Source organism: Octopus bimaculoides, chromosome 18 (assembly GCF_046866305.1).
Source record: "Octopus bimaculoides isolate indiv1 chromosome 18, ASM4686630v1, whole genome shotgun sequence".
NCBI classification, from domain to species: Eukaryota; Metazoa; Mollusca; class Cephalopoda; order Octopoda; family Octopodidae; genus Octopus; species Octopus bimaculoides.
The window spans coordinates 15,961,258-15,983,129 of record NC_142945.1 but is presented as its reverse complement, the minus strand read 5'-3'; the positions used below and the strand labels follow the sequence as shown (position 1 = coordinate 15,983,129).

The 21,872-nt window shown below is 37.2% G+C and overlaps 1 protein-coding gene across 1 annotated transcript in view; it reads right to left on the bottom strand.

Annotated features, from left to right (window-relative positions):
• The window catches only part of LOC106870641 (uncharacterized), a 110,539-nt gene that overhangs the window by 16,850 nt on the left and 71,817 nt on the right, over positions 1-21,872 (bottom strand). Inside the window, exons 4-7 of the mRNA XM_089365996.1 lie at positions 19,369-19,499; positions 13,793-13,925; positions 11,244-11,312; positions 4,584-4,690 (exon numbers count right to left, since the gene is read on the bottom strand). Coding sequence (XP_089222122.1) covers positions 4,584-4,690; positions 11,244-11,312; positions 13,793-13,925; positions 19,369-19,499 — 440 coding nt within the window. The remainder of the gene's footprint in view (positions 1-4,583; positions 4,691-11,243; positions 11,313-13,792; positions 13,926-19,368; positions 19,500-21,872) is intronic.

Below are 21,872 nucleotides of genomic sequence, written 5' to 3'. Positions count from 1 at the left end.
GAAAATACAGGGTCTCAGATATTCAACCATAATAATGCAACCAGAAATATACTATCAACCCAACATGATTGTAATTTTAGAAGTGTAGTCAGATGTCCCCTTAATTAAATACCGCAACAAAAAGTTAGTATATAGACCTGATGTTTCATATATTGATGGCATGTCTAGAATATATATTTGCATTATTGAAAACTCACTCATGATCAATAGAAATAGCACATTTTTCCACCAAAATACAAGAGTAAACTGAGTTCCATCTCATGGTGAAAGTACATCTGGAAGTTGAAGAAGCAAGCAACAGAAACTCATATAAGGCTCACAATACTTCTTCCATATTCCAGGAGAGGTCAGAATAAGTTCAAGATTATACGCCTTTGCTTACTGAACGTGGTTTTTGGTTCACTTCTATCGCATGGCACCTTAGGCAAATGCCTTCTACTATAGCCCCGAGTCGAACAGTACTTTATAAGTCAATTTGGTAGACGAAAACTGTATGGAAGCTCGTCGTATATAGGTGCGCGTGTGTGTATGTATGTATGTAAGTGTCTGCGTGTATATGTGATTGCGTGGGTGTGTGTTTGTGCTTGTGTCTCCCTTCCCCATTAGCCGATTGACAACCGGTGTTGGTTTGTTTACATCCGTATAACTTAGCAGTTCGGTAAAGAAATAAAAAAAAAACAAGACTGATGGAATTAGTACCAAACTTTGAAATAAGTACTGTACTGATATCGATTAGTTCGACTAAACCCTTCAGCTCAGGATAATCACAACCCAGTGACCGGAACAAGTAAAATGATAAAAAGGAAAAACGTAAACGGTACTGTACTTTTGATTATTTATGAAAGGCGTTTCGAACGATCACAAAACCTTGCGTCAATACATGTATACATTTACTTATTACCTCAAATGTTTAGTCTGTCTTACTGAGAATAGCTAAGCTATGGTGTTAAGTTGACACGGGAATCTTACACAGATCTTGATGGTAGCTTTCGAAATCATGAATTAATCATGAAAATCATCTCTATAGTATTTCAGCAATATCTATGCGTTGATTCTGTAATTAATCCAGTCGCAGCTCTGTTTTGATTCTGGTATTAATTGTGCATCAAACCATACCTGATAATTTTCCACATTTCTGTTTGCATTCTTTTATATTTGTTTTATGTAAGTCGTGTAATTACAAGGTAAGGCTATGAAAAAGCTTGTATCCTGGAATTATGTAGGAGACATGAACTAACAATACTTGAGCTAGCCGTCTAATAACTTAAACATTCGACAGATTTTGTATTTGTGTAATGACAGATATACACACGCATACACACACACACACATACACACACACACACACACACACACACACACACACACACACACACACACACACATATATATATATATGTAGCTGTCTTTGAATGTATTTATATGTAGGCGTTCATAAGCACGTAGTTATTTATTGTCTATATCTCTTTCTGTGTCTGCATGTGTACACACACACACACACACACACATACACAATGATAAACACACACACACACACATACACAATGATAAACACACACATACATATGTGTACGATATATTATATTATATATATATTTTTTTATAAATAAAATATATATACATTATATATATAGTTTATATACATTATATACATATATATTATATATATATATTATGTGCGTATACACACACGTTATAAGTTATATACATATATACTCACATTTTATAAGTTATATACATACGTACGTAGGAACTTACATGCGAACTTACATACATACACACATACATACATACACACATACATGCATACATACATACATACATACATACATACATACATACATACATACATACATACATAGGATTTACATGGGAGCAGTGTGATAAAGAAAAACAGCTGTTGGAGATGTTCGAGGTATGTGGTGTCGGATGTTTAGGGGTTTGTAGTTAAAGACAAAAGCGAACAACGAGAAGATAAGACATTTCTCAAAGAATTTCTGCGTTGATTGATGTCTGTGCCGGATGGTTGTTGGCTGGCTGGTCGGTTGGTTGGCTGGCTGGTTGGCTGGTTGGTTGATCTGTTGGTTGGTCAGAATAGTATGCCATGTTGCTGATAGTTATTTCTTGTTTTACATAGATGAATGCACACGTATGCGTGTATACATACCCATGTGTGTGTTTATGTTTGTGTGTCTGCGTGTGTGTGTGTGTGCGTGTGTGTGTGTGAGAGAGAGAGAGAGAGAGAGAGAGAGAGAGAGAGGGAGAGAGAGAGAGAGAGAGGGAGAGAGAGAGAGTGAGAGAGAGAGAGGGAGAGAGAGAGAGGGAGAGAGAGAAAGGGAGAGAGAGAGAGGGAGAGAGAGAGAGGGAGAGAGAGAGAGGGAGAGAGAGAGAGTGCAAGTGTGAGTATGCATGTGCGTTGTTGTATCACGGGAGGGTAATTTTTCTAATCACACACGCCCTGGTTCTATTTCACCTCATTTCATTATTATCATCATTATTATTATTATTATTATCGACCCCAAATTCCTCCGAGGTCGACTTTGCCTTTAATCCTTTCGGGGGTTGACAAAATAAGTAACAGTTGAACTCTGAGATCGATGTAATCGATTCATCCTCTCCCCAATATTGCTGCCCTTGTGCCAACATTTGAAACCATTATTATTATTATTATTATTATTATTATTATTATTATTATTATTATTATTAACATATGAGAGCGTCTCATAAAGCGAGATTTATATATCTTAAATTTGTAGAGGTATTTGTAGTGGGTAGTTTAGCTTATTCGGTCAAAGCATCGTGACGCGTAATCACGGGGATGTGAGTTCGAGTCCACAGCTAGCCACCTACACTTTTCTCTGCAAAATAGGGGTAGTTTATCCTGTTCAGGCTATATTATTAGCATTATTTTGCGATTGAGAATTTAAAATCACTTCTTTAACTTTCTAAGACATCTCAACGCTTCTAAAAAAAAAAAAAATACGTTTGTCGTAATTTGAATTTATTATTATATTTATGAAAATTATTATTGTTTTTGTTGTTGTTGTTACTTAAAGACGTCGCACAATAATCCAATATTATGATGTAGATTGAACATGTGCATACCGGGGATTTGTACTGTCTGTCAAGTCACACCAAGGACCTCAGGCAGACGACAATCTACGCAGTATACGTGCAGTTCCAAGTAAAGTCAATTTTTGTTTTACACCAAGATTGTAGGATATTTCTAAAGTGTCCGGATGTTTCTATAGGTTGGGTGGTATTGAACCCAATGCTCCGATGACAACAGGAACAACATTTATGTTTAACTCTCGCTGCTGCCACATCTTGGCGATCTCAGTCCACATTTGTCGACCTATTGTTTGTTGAAAAGCTTCGTAGTGCGGTCTTTCCACTTGTCTTTGATGGCTTGGGATAAAAATTGGCCCTTTCTCATCTTGTATGAGGAATACCGAATGTCTTCATGCAGTACCTACCTGACAAGACACTCAAACACTCCCATGTTCCTGGCGATGGACCTGATTGACTTGAAGGGATCGTTGTCAATCATGGCCTGGATCTCACCAACACATTCAGAAGTTCTTTTCTTATTAGAACGATCAGAGTGAGTTTTCCATGCTGCCGTACTTTTGTAATCACCATTAGACTCATCCAACCTTGCACTGTCCTCAGACTGACACACAAACACTTTGAAATGTTCGTATTGGAGCTTCCGGCGCGAATGCCAAACAATGCAACATGTCGTTTCCAAATTTCTGATAGAGTGAATTGCATCATGGTGCTGTTTTTTTCTCACAGATGGTGCCCAACTGACTCTACTATACTGTGTAGTCGACAAAATCAAAAACAAACAATGCGCATGCGCGAAATTAAAAATATAAAATGGTGACAATTTACGTATCCTACCCTGTTATATGCTTGAGCGTACACTTAGGTATTAAATGAACCGTAAATACATTTTGCACGCCCAGCTACTCTGCAGTAACTTCTCCAAATCAAGTACAACCTTGCGATGTGCATTTCCCTACCACAGTCCCAGTAAACGAACCGAAGAGAACGCGCAATTCCATTCGTTCACCAACAGCTCGTTCCCAGCATTTCAGATATCGTACCACCAACCCAGTAAATCGACCAGTCACATAAAATCAGGCTAATAGACCAACCGACTTTCCGATGGGAAACTTAACATTTTCTTTTGTGTGTTTCTAACCAGTGTTATTTACAAACCACTACCACCACCACCACCACCACCACCACCACTACTACTACTACTACTACTACTACTACTACTACTACTACTACTACTACTACTACGTCATTTTGTGCTATGGTGTCATGTATCTGTCCCCGCGCAGAAGCAAAATTTGGCGATTAGGCATCAGTCCTGTTATTAGATTACAGGTTCACGGGTCGTGGGGTTCAGGACTCACTGGAGTCTTTTTGTAAGTAAATCCGGGACAAAAAATATTAAAACAGTCACAAGGGAACTTCAAAACATGACTAGTTTAATTTGTGTGCATGCGCACACTCGCACACTCGCACACATGCATAGGAGAGAATATAGAACAAATAATATACCGTACCACGTGTCATTTGGGATGTGATTCACCAGAATAATTTCCTTTAATTTGATTGGATAAAAGAGAGAGGCTTGAATTTTGAAGAGCTGCAATTCATCTGTTAGCCGGTTCTGCAAGTAGATAGCAAAAACTGATTAGAAGAACAATCAAACACACACGCACACACACACACACACGCACACACACAGATAGATAGACAGACACATAGATAGATAGATAGATAGATAGATAGATAGATAGATAGATAGATAGTGATATAAAAGATATATATATATATACGATATAAATATTAATCTAAATGTACAGTATTATATAGCCATCGCGGCTGATCTTACCAAATCGGTTTCGCGAAAGGAATACAATCCTTGAGCGAAACCGATTGGTAAGATCAGTCGTGATGGATATATAATACTGTACATTTCGGATAATATACCCACTCTTAGACTACTCACGCATATATACATATACATACATGTTTGTGTGTGTGAGTGCAGGGTACGATGAGTAAATTGTCGCCATTTTATATTTTCAATATCGCGTATGCACATTGTTAGTTTTTGATTTTTTCGACCACACAGTATAGTCGGGTCAGTTGGGCACAGTCTGTGAGAAAAACAGCACCATGACGCAATTCACTCTGCCAGAAATTTGAAAACGACATGCTGTACTGCTTGACATTCGCGCCAGAAGCTCCAATACGAACATTTCAGAGTGTTTGGGTGTCATTCTGAGGACAGTGCAAAGGATTTGGAAAGAGTTGGATGAGTCTAATGGGGATTACAAAGGTACGGCAGCTTTTTTCACTTTTACCAAGCCACTGTTAACGACGTTTAACATTCCGATAGCAGATCCATTTTTCGTTCCCTGTCACAAGTCTATCCAAAAAGAGTGAAATGAGTTCGCGAGAATGGAGAGAAGAGCAGATGTCAACTCGGAATTTGCGGTTGCTTTCGGATAATTCATGAAGCACCCATTTTCCAAGTTTAGGAACCTTTCCAAGTTGTTGAAGATGACGATAAACAGTTGTATGGTTTGAACTAAGCTTTATTGCCAATTCTTCAACCGATAATGCAGGATTTTCTTCTTCAAGTAATGCTTCAAGGAGCTTATCATGAAACTCAACTGGACGTCCTGTTCGATCTTCATCTTCAAGGCTGAAATCTCCACTTCTGAATTTTGCAAACCATCTTCTGAAGCATTCTTTTCCATAAACTGAGTGTAGGTTTCGAGTCGCTTCGGCTGCAAAGTTTCCATTTTTGTACTCATAAAGCATTATGTGCCTTAAATGCTCTTTGGATACTTCCATGTTAGAAAGGGTTTTAATCAAAGAAATTTTAATTCTATTATTCTGTAAAATAATATTCAGTTAGTGTAAATGTACACAAATGCATAAAAATAATTTCTAATTCCATTAGACATTCTAAAATACTATTACATTTCATTCAATTTTTAAAAAGGTAAAATCGGACAGAACTTATGGGACAGTAGATACAGATAAAGATATATGTATGACTGATATATTCTGTCAGAATATGTAGTGGCGTTGCCTTCAAGAGTCTTAGGCAATTTTTAATTTTCAGTCTGCAACTTATTTTATCGTTAACTACGTATTTGACGAAGAAATCGCTTGACAGAGATGTCAGTGTCGAACAAAAATACTTGCGGTATTTTGTTACGCGGTTTTACAACCTGAGCTCAGACCTTACCGAAGTCAGCTTTGTTTTTCATCTCTTCGGGGTCGATAAATTATAGTACCAGTTAAGGAATGGGGAATATTTCTATGAATGGGGTCTATGCTTATCATATACCTTACGTATATGAGAATGGATTTACGAAAGAAATAGAACTCGATATGTTACGCTTTTCGTGTGATTTTTTTTATAGCTAGTGTTTTGATAAGAAAAAACATACAAATACACACACACACACACGTGTGTGTAGGCAAGCACGTTTATATACACGCATGTGTATATGCGTGTATGCGCGCATGTGCATATTCACGTGTGAGTGTGTGCGCGTGCGTGTGCGTGTGTATGTGTGTGTGTGTGTGTGTGTGTGTGTGTGTGTGTGTACACGATGTTGCGTTTTAAACATAAACGTAGTTTTGCTATATAAAGTTACTTAGTAGGTGGATATATTCTCATGTTCTCGGCACCACATCACAAATATCGACCTTCTGTAGTTTCAGATAGAAGAAGCGGTGGGAAAGTAAGAGTAAAAGGTCGAAAGACAGAGAGAGAGAGAGAGAGAGAGAGAGAGAGAGAGAGAGAGAGAGAGAGAGAGAGAGAGTTAGGGAGGGACAGAAAGAGAGAAGTGAGAAAGTAAAATGGAAGAGTGAAATGTAAATCTAAAATGATAAATGCCATATTAATAACACAGAAAACTGAGAAACTATAAATAAATTTATATGATACGTTGGAATAGGGACCAGGTGGACGTAGGCACAGTTAGTAAATTACAGCGAATCACTGAGGTTACTAGACTAAGTTCACGTTACCCGCCTGCGGTGTGGCTACTACAAGAATCTACAGACATACAGACGTCGAGTCAACCCGCACGTCTTGTTAGAAATAGCAACCAAATAACTCCCAAACCACATCTTACCGTTAAGTTGTTAAAACAACAGATCAGTCCGAATTGAACAGACAAACCTATGTTTGACGGCGTTTTAGCTGTGATCATCCTACCCTTTTTTTCTTTTTATCCTGACGTAGAGTATCCAATGTGTCCATAGTCTTTTAAGATAGTAAGATGGAAAATATGACTATTTCTAGCAGGTTGGTGGAGGCGCAATGGCCCAGTGGTTAGGACAGCGCACTCGCGGTCATAGGATCGTGGCTTCGATTCCCAGACCGGGCGTTGTGAGTGTTTATTGAGCGAAAAACACCTAAAGCTCCACGAGGCTCCGGCAGGGGATGGTGGCGAACCCTGCTGTACTCTTTCACCGCAACTTTCTCTCACTCTTACTTCCTGTTTCTGTTGTGCCTGTAATTTAAAGGGTCAGCCTTGTCACACTGTGTCACGCTGAATATCCCCGAGAACTACGTTAAGGGTACACGTGTCTGTGGAGTGCTCAGCCACTTGCACGTTAATTTCACGAGCAGGCTGTTCTGTTGATCGGATCAACTGGAACCCTCGACGTCGTAAGCGACGGAGTGCCAACAACTAGCAGGTTGAGCGACTGCAGAGGGCAGAAATGGGAAACCAGTGACACTCGGGTAAAATGCATCTCTTTGCAACCGACGTTTTATATGGCATATGTAATGTAAAGATTACATAAATATAACATTTTACTAAAATTTTGTTATACAATCTTTAGGTCTGAGTGTTAATTAGAATAATTTTGCTTCTGTCTCTCATTTGGTTATGATTTCTGTTGATAAAAGTTTTATAAAGTTGATCAATTCCTCAAATCATCAACCAATGGGAAGAAAGCCAAAAAAGCTTCTATTAACATTTTGCAAACTAATATCTCGACTTGGGTAAATCTTTGTGAAGCAGTGACAATAATTTTTAATCAGGGTGATATAACCTATGGGAAGATTGACGATATTTTATCATATTTTTCAAAGGATGAGTACATTAGATACTGTAGTTCTTTTTTTCTTTATTTTAATTAATAATCATGTTAATCATTAAAAAAAAAACGACTTCAAGAAAGAAAAAAAGAAAGAAGTTTCCGAAGCAATTATTAAGAGCGCTGATTAATAATTGTAATAATTAATAATTATTCATTTATTCGTAATTAAATTTCAAAAGCAATCAGCTTTCTGGAGAAATGAAAATATTACAAGATAAATGAACAAATTATAATTTCTTCATTGAAGAGAAAACCAGGACATTGCGTTTAATATGTTCCGAATCCCTCTCAGCATTTAAGGAATTTAACTTTAACACGACTAAACATTCTGAGTTGTATAAATTTAAAAGACACATTAAAAAACTTGAAATAGAAATACTTCAGAAACAAAACAATCAACTGAATTCTTTTTTTTTTTTTTTTGCTAAAGCGAGTAGAAACACGTAAGTAATTGCTCACGTAAACTATATTATTGTAAAAAAAAGTTGCAAAATATTCTATCATATATTCTGTTGGAGAATTTACAAAAGAATGCTTTCTAGCGGTTTCTGAAACTGTATACCGGAAAAATGGTGAAGACATTAGCTTTCCTCACGAAACAATAGCAAGATGAGCTGAGTAGAAGAAATTGCTTCTAATAATATAAAGAGTGGGCGTCCTGAGATTCAGTTGAGCTTGCAGTTTTTATACACGGTGTTGAGAAAGTATTTGATATTACTTAAAGGAAGACTTGCATTCAATCTGTGAAAACTGTCGTGAGAGTAATGATATTTCTCAAGTAAAGAAAGGAATATTAAAGTCTCTCTCTCTTTCTCTCTCTCCCCCCTCTCTCCCTCTCTCTCGAAAGGCTCTATAATGATTAATTTTAAGATAGGTATTTTTCTCTCGAAACTAAAATTTGTATCATCAGCCGTCAGCCAGGTATCCTCTCGGTAACCAGGGATCGGTTTGCCAAGATTCTTCAGTTTCCTCTGTGTTGTGCTGCATGCATACAATTATGTCTTTCCATTTTATTCTGCACAATATATGACAGATCCACATCTCAATGACTCCTATGAGACGTTGACAAGAATTATCATCAAAGCTAACGATTATTCACTTCACAACAGATTAATTGATAAAAAAAAAGAATGTTTGTAATACCGATCGACCAAACTTATGATCAAAGGTGTTCCATTTGCGACCATTCTTTAGTTGAACACTGGGGTCGATGTAATCGACTTACTCCACCCCGAACTTGCTAAGCCTTGTGCCAAAAATTTGAACCTATATTTCATTTTATATAAAATATACTGATATATATTTTAAAATATATTGAAATATATTTAAAATATATATTTCAAAACATATTGGTATATACTTTAGAAATAGTAAAGCTTTATCACATTATTGTGTCTCCTTCTTATTAAATGTATACGTGGGGAAAAACATTGCGATTTAATGCTATTCATTATATGCACCCGTATTTCTGGTCTTGATTTGGTGGGTTTTATGACGTGCATTCTGAAGGAGATGCGTATTATACAGTGAGTTTTACTGTCTTTCTATTTAATAAAGCTAGCCTAAACTTGCTCTAAAGTAAATTTGTGCTTAGAAGCCCAACACTCATCTTGATTCTCATCACACCAAAGCTGAACTAAAACCTTTAGTCTTTGATCTCAGGATTATAATCTTAAAATTACTTTAAAGTATTTTATTATATAAATTCAATTGATTAATACCAGCGGCAGTGTCGTTTTAAATCTTTATTTTCACATATATTCACTTATGCCAGATAGTAAAGAAAACATCAAGTACTTGACATATAAATCACGCAGTTTTATAAGTATAGTTATTAAGTAACGTTACATTAAAGTTAAATGTTACAATTATGTATAAATGCTTCTGTGTTAACTGTACTGTATATGTTATGTTTCTTTGATGTTGATATTATTGTGTAGTTCCAGTGCAGCACTAATTTATCAGTCTTTTCGTCGTATTTTTAAGGAATTTACTTAATATTCATATCAGGTCAAATCACCATGTACAGACTGTTTCAACATATGGTGGTTGTTTGGTATTACAATCCGGACATGTTTTCTCGGTCTTTCTCTATCTGTCTGTCTATTTATTTGTCAGTTGTCATTGTTTAGCCTTAGATCAGCCCGAATTGAACAACCTACGATTAAAACATCTCATATGTGACGATTGCGTTTTTCTGAAGGATTTATGTGACTCCAAGCGCGTTAATAGTGTTTTATTACAACGTTATACTGTACTGTAGAATATACCTGTAAATATTTAAGCAACACAAGATGTAATAAATAGATGCAAGCATTTTCTCCTTATATATATATCTTCGTGAACGAAAAAATTAAGAATCAGCCAGGTTTGTTTCACATCTATGTAAGGATTTCATCACCGACTGAGTAATTCTGTCTTTAACTGCCCACGAAGACACTGCTATAAACTCAGTATCAATAACAGGTAAAACAAACCACTTATATAACACATTCTTAGCACTATTAATTACTATTGATAAGGACTTAAATTAAACTAGTTAAACCAGTGTGAATATATAACGCCTTCTTGGCAATTAGTTCGATTAATACATTACTGGTATTTTGTTTTGTAACAGCGCTTTACCAACCTACATAATATATGATCGTTAGGCTTTTGGTTCACATTGTATGCATTGTCAGCTGTAAACATTTTGTTTTTTTATGTACAACATTTTTGTTGCAGAAAAGAGGGATCAGCCGGACTAGTTTCAATCCCGTTCTGGGATTTCATAGTTGTTAAATATAATTCAGAAACAAATCTGAGCAAACATTTTTACTTAAAGATAATTTAAGCATAATATTCATAGTCTTACTCAGGTTTATCTAAACTCATGACTGTGTTCGTTACTCAAGCTCTATATCCGTAGAAAAACGGCAAAGTTGAAGATGCCATTTACCCAAAGAAATACAATATTGGGAGAAACTCGAAGACACATTTTAAATATATAGCCATGATGGTGGTATGCAATGGAGAAACCAGCACTTGGAAAAGTGTATAAACGGTATGTGACATAACGCATGGTAATAGAATTTGTTACTTACTATGGAAGCTAAATGTGAAGTCCTGTTTAACCGAATAGCTGCCTTCATTAGCTGTATCAGCTCATCGATCTGTAGAAGAGATAGATATAAACATTATGCATACATACATGTGTCACTATGAGTGTGTCTGTGTGAACATATATACATAATGCATACATACATACATACATACATACATACATACATACATACATACATACATACATATATATAGAGAGAGAGGGAGAGAGAGAGGGAGAGAGAGAGGGAAAGAGAAGGAGAGAGGGAGAGAGAGAGGGAAAGAGAAGGAGAGAGGGAGAGAGAGGGGGAGAGAGAGGGAGAGAGAGAAGGAGAGAGAGGGAGAGAGAGAAGGAGAGAGAGAAGGAGAGAGAGAGGGAGAGAGAGAAGGAGAGAGAGAGGGAGAGAGAGAAGGAGAGAGAGGGAGAGAGAGATAAACATATATTGAAACGTAACAGTTTGTCAACGATAAAGGAAATGAGTACTTAATTCATGGTATAAAGTATATAGCTTATTTAAACTGAACCTTTTCTCGTGGTTCGAGTTTCACGCCATTGCGATCATCAGGTAAACATTTTGTGGGCTAGTTTGCGGGCTAGTTTGGTGCTTATTGAAACTGATATTATTTTATTAATATTTAGATATTATTTTATTAAGCTATTTTATATAGTTGCCGTCGTTTCCTTTGCCAGTTCGTTGTTCTTCACTTTTCATTGATGATTTTCACTATCTGTATCCGAACTTATTTTTATCATTACGTATCTTATTCCATTATTGTTATGTTATTGATTTTCATTGGCCATTTCGGTGATTGCTCCGATTTTGCTCGACTATTTCGTAATCATATTCTGTTTTTAATTTTTTTCTCTTTTATTTGTACATCACTTCTCATTTTTCCATCTTCCTTTGCGAGAATTTATAATTTGTTAATCGTTTTCTCACCGGGATTTCAGTTGTTGGTAAGTATTTACCTGTTGATTATGTCAGCAAATTCTATTTTGTTAAAGTTGTCAACTTATCGCTTCTTGTCAACTCAATCAATATCTGTCTTGTTTCCTATATATATATATATATATATATATATATATATATATATATATATATGTATATATGTATATATATTTACAGTCGTATTTAACATGTTCGTTTACATTCGGACGTGGAAAGTCAATACGTTGCACAAGTTGTCTCGAGAGAAAAAAATTCTCATAGTGTAAACACACTACTGCGCCACGAATGACGTCACTGAACAGTAAGATGCATGCGTTTCTGTGTCATCACACTTCCTCGACTATGTATTCCTACCCCCACCCAATCGTTCATGACCACTTAGAACCTGAAGCTCTTATATCAGAATAGCAAATAGCAAATCGCCGATGTGCGATAAGCGTTGTCAAACTAGGATAAATTAATTAGATGTTAATTAGATGACTGTGCATAACTATATTTCAATCAACGCTGCTTAGTGTGTATCTAATTAATACATACGCGCACACATATACACGTCATAAGAATTTAGAAATTTCGAATCGTTTTTAATGGTGGAACGCGAAATAAATAACTCTATAGATGATAGTGTGTAAATATTGAGTTAAAAACGATATATTTCACGTCTCTCTAAGTTTCTATATTCTTATGACGCAAACAACAATCATATAAAAAACAAATTTCTCCAGTTCAGAAATACTAGGTAATCGGTTCATGTTAGTCACTGTTTTTCTACAAAGACTTCAGTGTTGTTCTGGCATTGTCTTTCTGAATGAAGGAAACAAGATAGTCTCATCGCTTGTCGCAACGTTCATGGTAGCGAAAAGTGAGTGCATAAAAAATACTTGCTCAAGGTTTAGAGAAAATTACTCAGTTCTTTTAAGAACAAAGGACCTGCTACGTGGTTGCTAGACCGAAAAATAGCAGCCAAATGTCACCCAAGTCAAATGTTACTTTACCGTCTAAAATAGAAAAAGCGACACATTGGATAAGATGATCTGAAGTACTCATGTCTAAAACAAGACCTCAAATTGTGGCTGCTGGAATACCTTTCGTCATATGTCCAATCAATCAGGCCACACCTGGAGTTAATGTTGTTGGCACTCCGTCGCTTACGACGTCGAGGGTTCCAGTTGATCCGATCAACGGAACAGCCTGCTCGTGAAATTAACGTGCAAGTGGCTGAGCACTCCACAGACACATGTACCCTTAACGTAGTTCTCGGGGATATTCAGCGTGACACAGTGTGACAAGGCTGACCCTTTGAATTACAGACACAACAGAAACAGGAAGTAAGAGTGAGAGAAAGTTGTGGTGGAAGAGTACAGCAGGGTTCACCACCAACCCCTGCCGGAGCCTCGTGGAGCTTTAGGTGTTTTCGCTCAATAAACACTCACAACGCCCGGTCTGGGAATCGAAACCGCGATCCTATGACCGCAAGTCCGCTGCCCTAACCACTGGGCCATTGCGCCTCCAGACCTGGAGTTAAACAACAACAGCAATAAAATCGAAAAAGACGATGAAAAGAACAAGCATAACTTCAAGAACAGCAGCAACAAACTTACCCTCTGTGGAATGCTATCCATCCGTTTGAAATAATCTTCGAAATCTTTTTCATCAATGTACTCAGTTCTGTAGACCCAGGATTGTGTAAGAATGGTTTTGTCAAGGAAGTTGAGTGGAGTTAGAGCACCGTAACTATTGAGAATATAAGAATGAACATGTGGAATTAGAGTATGTATATTTAAAAATGCGCAAATTTGTTCGGAGAAAAAGGACAATAACTATGTCATGTGTAGAGCCTCCATGATGTGGACATTGTCCAGCCGGAACATTTACATTTTAATGCTTGCAGAGAAAGGGTTAGAAGATTCGACCAAATGCTTAACCGAAATGTATTCCTCGAAAATCACTGAAGAAGTGGAGCAGACTGGTTTTAAACCAGGTGGTATATTATATCTTTCACGTATACAAGACCTACTTTGCTCCATAACAAAGCTATATCTTTGAACACAGAACGTAAAGAACCATAACTAAAGCCCTTGCTACACTTAATCCGATGCTCCAACGAGTCTAGCAAGTACCAATGATAATTGTTTCTAATGTAGGCACAAACCCAGCCGTTCTGAGAGATGGCGGGGACAGGTCGATTAGATCTACCTCAGTACTTGACTGGTACTCAATGTCATCGACGTCGGCGAGATTGAAGCTCAGAACATGAAGAAATATCCTGAGGCATTTTTTCCGACACGTTAGTCTTTCTACTAATCTACCGATCTCCAAGCGCAGACAACACATTTTAGAGAAAAGGGGTAGTGGTATAATCAGTTACAACGACTTCATTGGCATTTATTTTATTAACATCTACAAGGATGAATTGCAAAGCAGATCCTAACGGGATTTGAACTCAAAGTGTAAAGAGACGTAATTCAGAATCATAAAGCATTCTCTCCAGCGTGGTATCCATCAATAAATAGGAGCGTGTGAAAAGTTAATGAATTAGACAGGATTAGCAATTAAGTTGAACACTTAACATTTAAGAGATGTGTTCACACGGTCCTTATCTATTACTAACATCCCGAGGTTTGATTCAATCCACTACAAAAAAAAAAAAAAAAAAAAGCTTTATCTAACCAAAAGCAAAGGATATGCAAACTATGGCAATGCTGTCTTTTTATGGTCAGAAACAGTGCATCTAAGACTACATTATCTAATGTTTCTTCCTTGTTCTAAAATTGTATTTATTTGTTCATACGCAGATGAATATTTGCATATTGGTATTGATTTGGCAATCGTTCAGAAAAGTTTATACACTTCAACTTTAGAATGGAAACGAGAAAAAAATCTTCAATATAGGCGCAGGCGTGGGTGTGTGGTAAGAAGTTTGCTTTCCCGACCACATGTTCTGGGTTCAGTCCCACTGCAGGGCACCTTGGGCAAGTGTCTTCTACTATAACATCGGGCCGACCAAAGTCTTGTGAGTGGATTTGGTAGACTGAAACTGAAAGAAGCCCGTTGTATGTGTGTGTGTGTGTGTGTTTGTGTCTGAGGCTGTCCCCCACCACAGCTTGACAATCGGTGTTGCTATGTCCCCGTAACTTAGCAGTTCGGCAAAAAAAATAACTAGGGGTCAATTATTTCAACTAAAAATTCTTCAAGGCCGCAGTCTAATTACTGAAACAAATAAAAGATAAAAGATACGAAAATATAATTATATGTTAATAAAAATAACAGGATAATGAATAGCATATGGGAGATGTACCCTAATTCCTCATTAGCGCAGTATGGGATTGGAACTTGCTGTAGCTTCGGACTTATTAATAGTCGCTCTGTTGCCGAATACGTGGTGTATATTTCTCCACGTCTAATATTTTCATTCCACATGAAACTATATATGCTTCAGAGATCAAAAAAAAAAAAAAACGCTTGGTCTACTGATTCTTAATGTTTTATGATGTACTAGTGTGCTAATAATTTATTTACGGCTGTCAAACTAACACCAATATATATATATATATATATATATATATATATATATATATATATATATATATATATATATATATATATATATATATATATATATATATATATATATATATATATAAGTTTTTCCACGTGTAAACTAACTCATTCACCTTTTCCATGCTACAATGAACTAACTACCTTTTCTCGCCATCACATCAATGGAGTTCACAGAATCTTATATCGAAATTAATACACCCGAAACTTCAAACATATTCTATACGCTGGAGTGGAGTGGTGCCATTTATAGATTGAAGGGTTTTCCCAATGAAAAAGATGTAGACAGACCGAGAGTGGTTTGTTTTAAGATTTTCCACAGCAAGATGTTTTAAACATAAATATACTACCGTGTAGCAATTTGTTTTGGTTTTCACGCTGTCTATATTATCGTTACTTTTATTAGTTTCAGCCATTGAACCCTAACCACGCTCACACACACACATTCAAGGAAGTGAGGGGGGGGGCATGCATGCGCGCGCGCATCTATGTCTATGTGTCCATGTATGTGTGTTTGTGATTATTCAGTTTTATTTCAAGATTTCTTGCCGGTTTCTAACCAAGTGCCGGTTTCTAACCAAGAGCCGGTCTCTAACCAAGAGCTGGTTTCTAACCAAGAGCCGGTTTCTAACTAAGAGCCAGTTTCTAACCAAGAGCCGGTTTCTAACCAAGAGCCGGTTTCTAACCAAGAGCCCGTTTCTAACCAAGAGCCAGTTTCTAACCAAGAGCCGGTTTCTAACCAAGAGCCGGTTTCTAACCAAGAGCCGGTTTCTAACTAAGAGCCGGTTTCTAACCAAGAGCCGGTTTCTAACCAAGAGCCAGTTTCTAACCAAGTGCCGGTTTCTAACCAAGAGCCAGTTTCTAACCAAGAGCCGGTTTCTAACCAAGAGCCAGTTTCTAACCAAGTGCCGGTTTCTAACCAAGAGCCAGTTTCTAACCAAGAGCCGGTTTCTAACTAAGAGCCAGTTTCTAACCAAGAGCCGGTTTCTAACCATGAGCCGGTTTCTAACCAAGAGCCGGTTTCTAACCATGAGCCGGTTTCTAACCAAGAGCCGGTTTCTAACCAAGTGCCGGTTTCTAACCAAGAGCCAGTTTCTAACCAAGAGCCGGTTTCTAACCAAGAGCCAGTTTCTAACCAAGTGCCGGTTTCTAACCAAGAGCCAGTTTCTAACCAAGAGCCGGTTTCTAACTAAGAGCCAGTTTCTAACCAAGAGCCGGTTTCTAACCAAGAGCCGGTTTCTAACCAAGAGCCCGTTTCTAACCAAGAGCCCGTTCCTAACCAAGAGCCAGTTTCTAACCAAGAGCCGGTTTCTAACTAAGAGCCAGTTTCTAACCAAGAGCCGGTTTCTAACCAAGAGCCGGTTTCTAACCAAGAGCCCGTTTCTAACCAAGAGCCCGTTTCTAACCAAGAGCCCGTTTCTAACCAAGATCCAAGGCTCCTTCACTGGAATTTCGACATCAACAACGTAGTATTTTTTTATGTATGTATGTATGTATATATGTATGTATGTATACGTGCAAAATTGTATGTTCTGTTTAATGTATGCCTTCTCATGCGTATGCTTGCATATCTAGACATGCTCATATATACTTAAATGATAAACTTGTATGTATTCATGTATGTATGTATGTATGCATGCATGTATGTATGTATCTATGTATGTTTGCATTTATGTTTGAATTATACATATGCATGAATGAATGTGTGCTTTTGCGCGTATGTGCGTGTGCGTCAGATATTTCGGTGCGCATGACGAGACAGTTTAACGTAACGAGCCAAGACATTTTAGTGAAAGTGCTCTGCAATCAATTAGAAATGTGCTGGAGCTATGACCAATGTCTAGGCGAAATAAATAAAAAGAAGAAACGAATCTCAAGTACACACGTATACGCAAACATGTATAGATTTCTCTTAAGGGTAGTATCTACTCAAGTGTGCCCCTTCGTCTTTCAGACGATGTAAATTTCGATTATATCGGAATTTAATGTGAAAGGAAAAAGAAAATTGGTAGACACACATTTACTAACACAATTCACTCAATCTTTCAACACTTCAAGTTTCAGTTTATATATATATAGACGCAGGAATGGCTATGTAGTAAGAAGCTTGCTTTCTCAACCACACAGTTCCGGTTTCAGTCCCACTGCGTAGCACCTTAGGCAACTGTCTTCTACTATAGCCTCAGGCCGACCAAAGCCTTGTGAATGGATCTGGGAGATGCAAACCGAAAGAAGCCCGTCGTATATATATATATATATATATATATATATATATATATATATATATATATATATGTATGTATGTATGTATGTATGTATTTGTGTCTGTATTTTTTCTCCCACCATCGCTTGACAACCGATGTTGGTGTGTTTACGTCCCCGTAACCTAGCGGTTCGGTAAAACAGACCGATAGAATAAATACTAGGCTTGCAGAGAATAAGTCCTGGGGTCGCTTTGTTCGACTAAAGACGGTGCTCCAGCATGGCCGCAGCACATTACCGAAAAAAGTAAAAGTGTGTGTGTGTGAAGTGTATCAGTATGTTTGTGTGTGCGCTCAGCAATTTTTTTTTTTCTTTTCCGATATAATCGTAATTTACATCATCTGAAAGGAATTTGTGGAAAATTTCACTAATAAACATCCATCTTTCTGAAAGTTATGAGGAAACAAAGTCGAGAGAGCACCCATGTGTAGGTATACGCCTTTATTTATGTCAATCACAAAGAAATATTAGAAATTCGAAGATTAAAGAAACCATTCCCAAAATAAATAAATAAATAAAATACATAAATAAAATAAATAAATAAATAAATAAATAAATGAATAAATAAATAAATAAATGAATAAATAAATAAATAAATAAATAAATAAGAAAACTCAATCTCGATATTAACATCAAATATGATACATCAACACAGATTAGTTGATTTACCACAACCACTTCGCTAAGGTGGAGGTAATAATGAGATGGCCATGTCTCATACATATGGTTGTAATGCATGTGCCTGGGTAATCATGATGGGTATACTTTACCCCAGTGTCACTTTGATGGCATGCACTGTTCTCTCAATAATAATAATAATAATAATAATAATAATAATAATAATAATAATAATAATAACGCAAAACACTTTCAATACAGTAACCATAAGAGCATCACAGCAAACTACAGCACATACCCAAGGCACACAGAGCTGCGCTCGGTAGTGAAGTGAAAGCACGTTATAAAAATAAAACTACTGAACAATAATAATAATAATGACAATAATCTTTCTTTCGTATTTTCCTTTTTCCTTTTTCCCTTTTTCTCCCTTTTTCTTTCTCTTTTCCCTTTTTTTCTTTCACATAACTTGACTTTGTAAATGAACAATCTAGTGTATTTATTTTAATGGCCTACCAATGTTTCTTTGCCCTAGGTGTCAGGAAGAAACTCAGCAAGAAATGAAAGCAAAATTGAAAGAAAAAGAAAAATAATAACAACGTGATATAAATAAAATGTCAAATGTTTTGGTGCGTAATTTTGGCCAGCCTCTCTATATATAAATAAATCGATTATAATTAAACTCAACAGGATAGAAAAGTCAAGATGGCTATGGAATGTAATAGATATTTTCACTTACTTTATCCAGGTGAATCCTTCTAAATAGGTTTCGAGAAAGGAATGCAAGAATTTATAATCCAGTTTAGCTTGAGATGACAGATTGCTCATATTAATCGTTTTAATACTATTTAAGATGTCGTTACACTCCATCTGCGAACAGAAGAAATAAAATAAAGAAATGGTTAAACTAAAATATACAGACTAATTTTATAGATATAGATTGCTCTCACATATACATTGTCTTAGACGCAGGCATGGCTGTGTGGTAAAAAAGTTTGCTTCCCAACCACATGGTTCCGCGTTCAGTCCCACTACGTGAAACCTTGAGCAGGCCGCCCAAAGCCTTGTGAATGGATTTTTGGTAAAGGGAAACTGAAAGAAACCCGTCGTATACGTATATACATCTATGTGTGTGTGTGTCTTTGTGTCTGTGTTTGTCCCTGTCCAAACCGCTTGACAATCGGTGTGTTATGTTTACGTCCTCATAACTGAGCGGTTCGGCAAAAGAGGCCGATAGAATAAGTATTAGGCTTAAAAATTAAGTACGTGGATTGATTCATTCGACTAAAATTCTTCAAGGCGGGGCTCCAGCATGACCGCTGTCTAATGATTGAAAAGAAAAAGAAAAAGGCATACTCAGTATCTAGTTTATCTCTTAGACACTGGACTGCGGGCATACTGGAGTACCATTTTGAAAGGTTTAGCCGAACAAATTGACACCTGCTCTTATTTTAAGTCGGCAACTTATTCTCTCGTCTCTTTTGCCAGGCCCTGATGTTACGAAGACGTAAATAAATCAACAGTTAGAATAGCGAAGTCGACTTCGGCAGAATTTGAACTCAGACGAAATGCCGCTAACCATCCCACCCAGCGTGCTAACAGTTCTGCCAGCTCAACCGTTAATATTAATTACTTATATCAAGGCGGTGTAGAGGCGCAATGGCCCAGTGGTTAGGGCAGCGGACTCGCGGTCATAGGATCGCGGTTTCGATTCCCAGACCAGGCGTTGTGAGTGTTTATTGAGCGAAAATACCTAAAGCTCCACAAGGCTCCGGCAGGGGATGGTGGCGAACCCTGCTGTACTCTTTCACCACAACTTTCTCTCACTCTTACTTCCTGTATCTGTTGTGCCTGTAATTCAAAGGGTCAGCCTTGTCACACTGTGTCACGCTGAATATCCCCGAGAACTACGTTAAGGGTACACGTGTCTGTGGAGTGCTCAGCCACTTGCACATTAATTTCACGAGCAGGTTGTTCCGTTGATCGGATCAACTGGAGCCCTCGACGTCGTAAGCGACGGAGTGCCAACCACAACATATCAAGGCGGTGAGCTGGGAGAATCGTTAGCACTCGGGCAAAATGCTTCGTTCATCTTTTGGTTCTGAGTTCAAATTTCGCCGAGGTCGGTTTTGCCTTTCATCCTTTCGGGGTCGATAAAATAAGTAACAGTCGAGTACTGGAGTTGATGTAATCGACTTACCCCCTACCCCGAACTTGCTGGCCTTGTGACAAAATTTGGAACCAACATGATTTACTTCTTTATTGCCCACAGGGGGCTAAACACAGAGGGGACAAACAAGGATAGACAAAGGGACTAAGTCGATTACATCGACTCAGTGCATAACTGGTACTTGCTTAATCGATCCCAAAAGGATGAAAGGCGAAATCGACCTCGGCGGAATTTGAACTCAGAACGTAACGGCAGACGAAATACCGCTAAGCATTTCGCCTGGCGTGCTAACGCTTCTGCCAGCTCACCGCTAATTACTTACATCAAATACCCTGGCAGAAAATGCCATTCTCGAGTTAACCATTTTGCATAATTAAATGTAAGGAATATATCTAATTAATACAACTCTTCTACACTTCTTAACTATTTAATTAAAGAATCTATTGTTCAAATATATATTCATTAATTCCTTATTAACTTTTTTTTACAAATTTCTTGAATTTTAACATATCTTTAAATCTATTTCGACATAACTGAACACGCACTAACTATATTTATGCATGTATACACTAATTCATTATGCATGTCTAGCTCTTTCCCAAACTAGTGTATAATACTACTTGAAAATAATTAGCTAATGAAGATGTACTTAATTGGCTTGCTAACCTTGTTTTCTTTATACATGAAATACGTCGCGAATATAAAAGTCTCTAATTACAAAAATATAATTTACTCCATATCTTCTTTGTATCTATTCATTTATTCTCACTCCACCTTTGTATATATGTATGTATAAGTGTGTGTATGTGTATGCATATATGTGTGTGTGAGTGTGTATGCGCGTGTATGTGTGTTTGTGTGTGTGCACTTATACATAATAGACAAAGCATGAGAGATCGTTTATAAAATATCTAATTACATGATCTTATGAGCGCTTCATCAACAAAACATGCTTATTTGTCGCATGAGGTAATCTGTCGCACAGTTTAACTTTAAAATATTCAATTAGCTCGTACACTTGTGTGCAGCTCATACACTCCTCTCCATATACGTTCTGCTAATTTGCGTAGGCC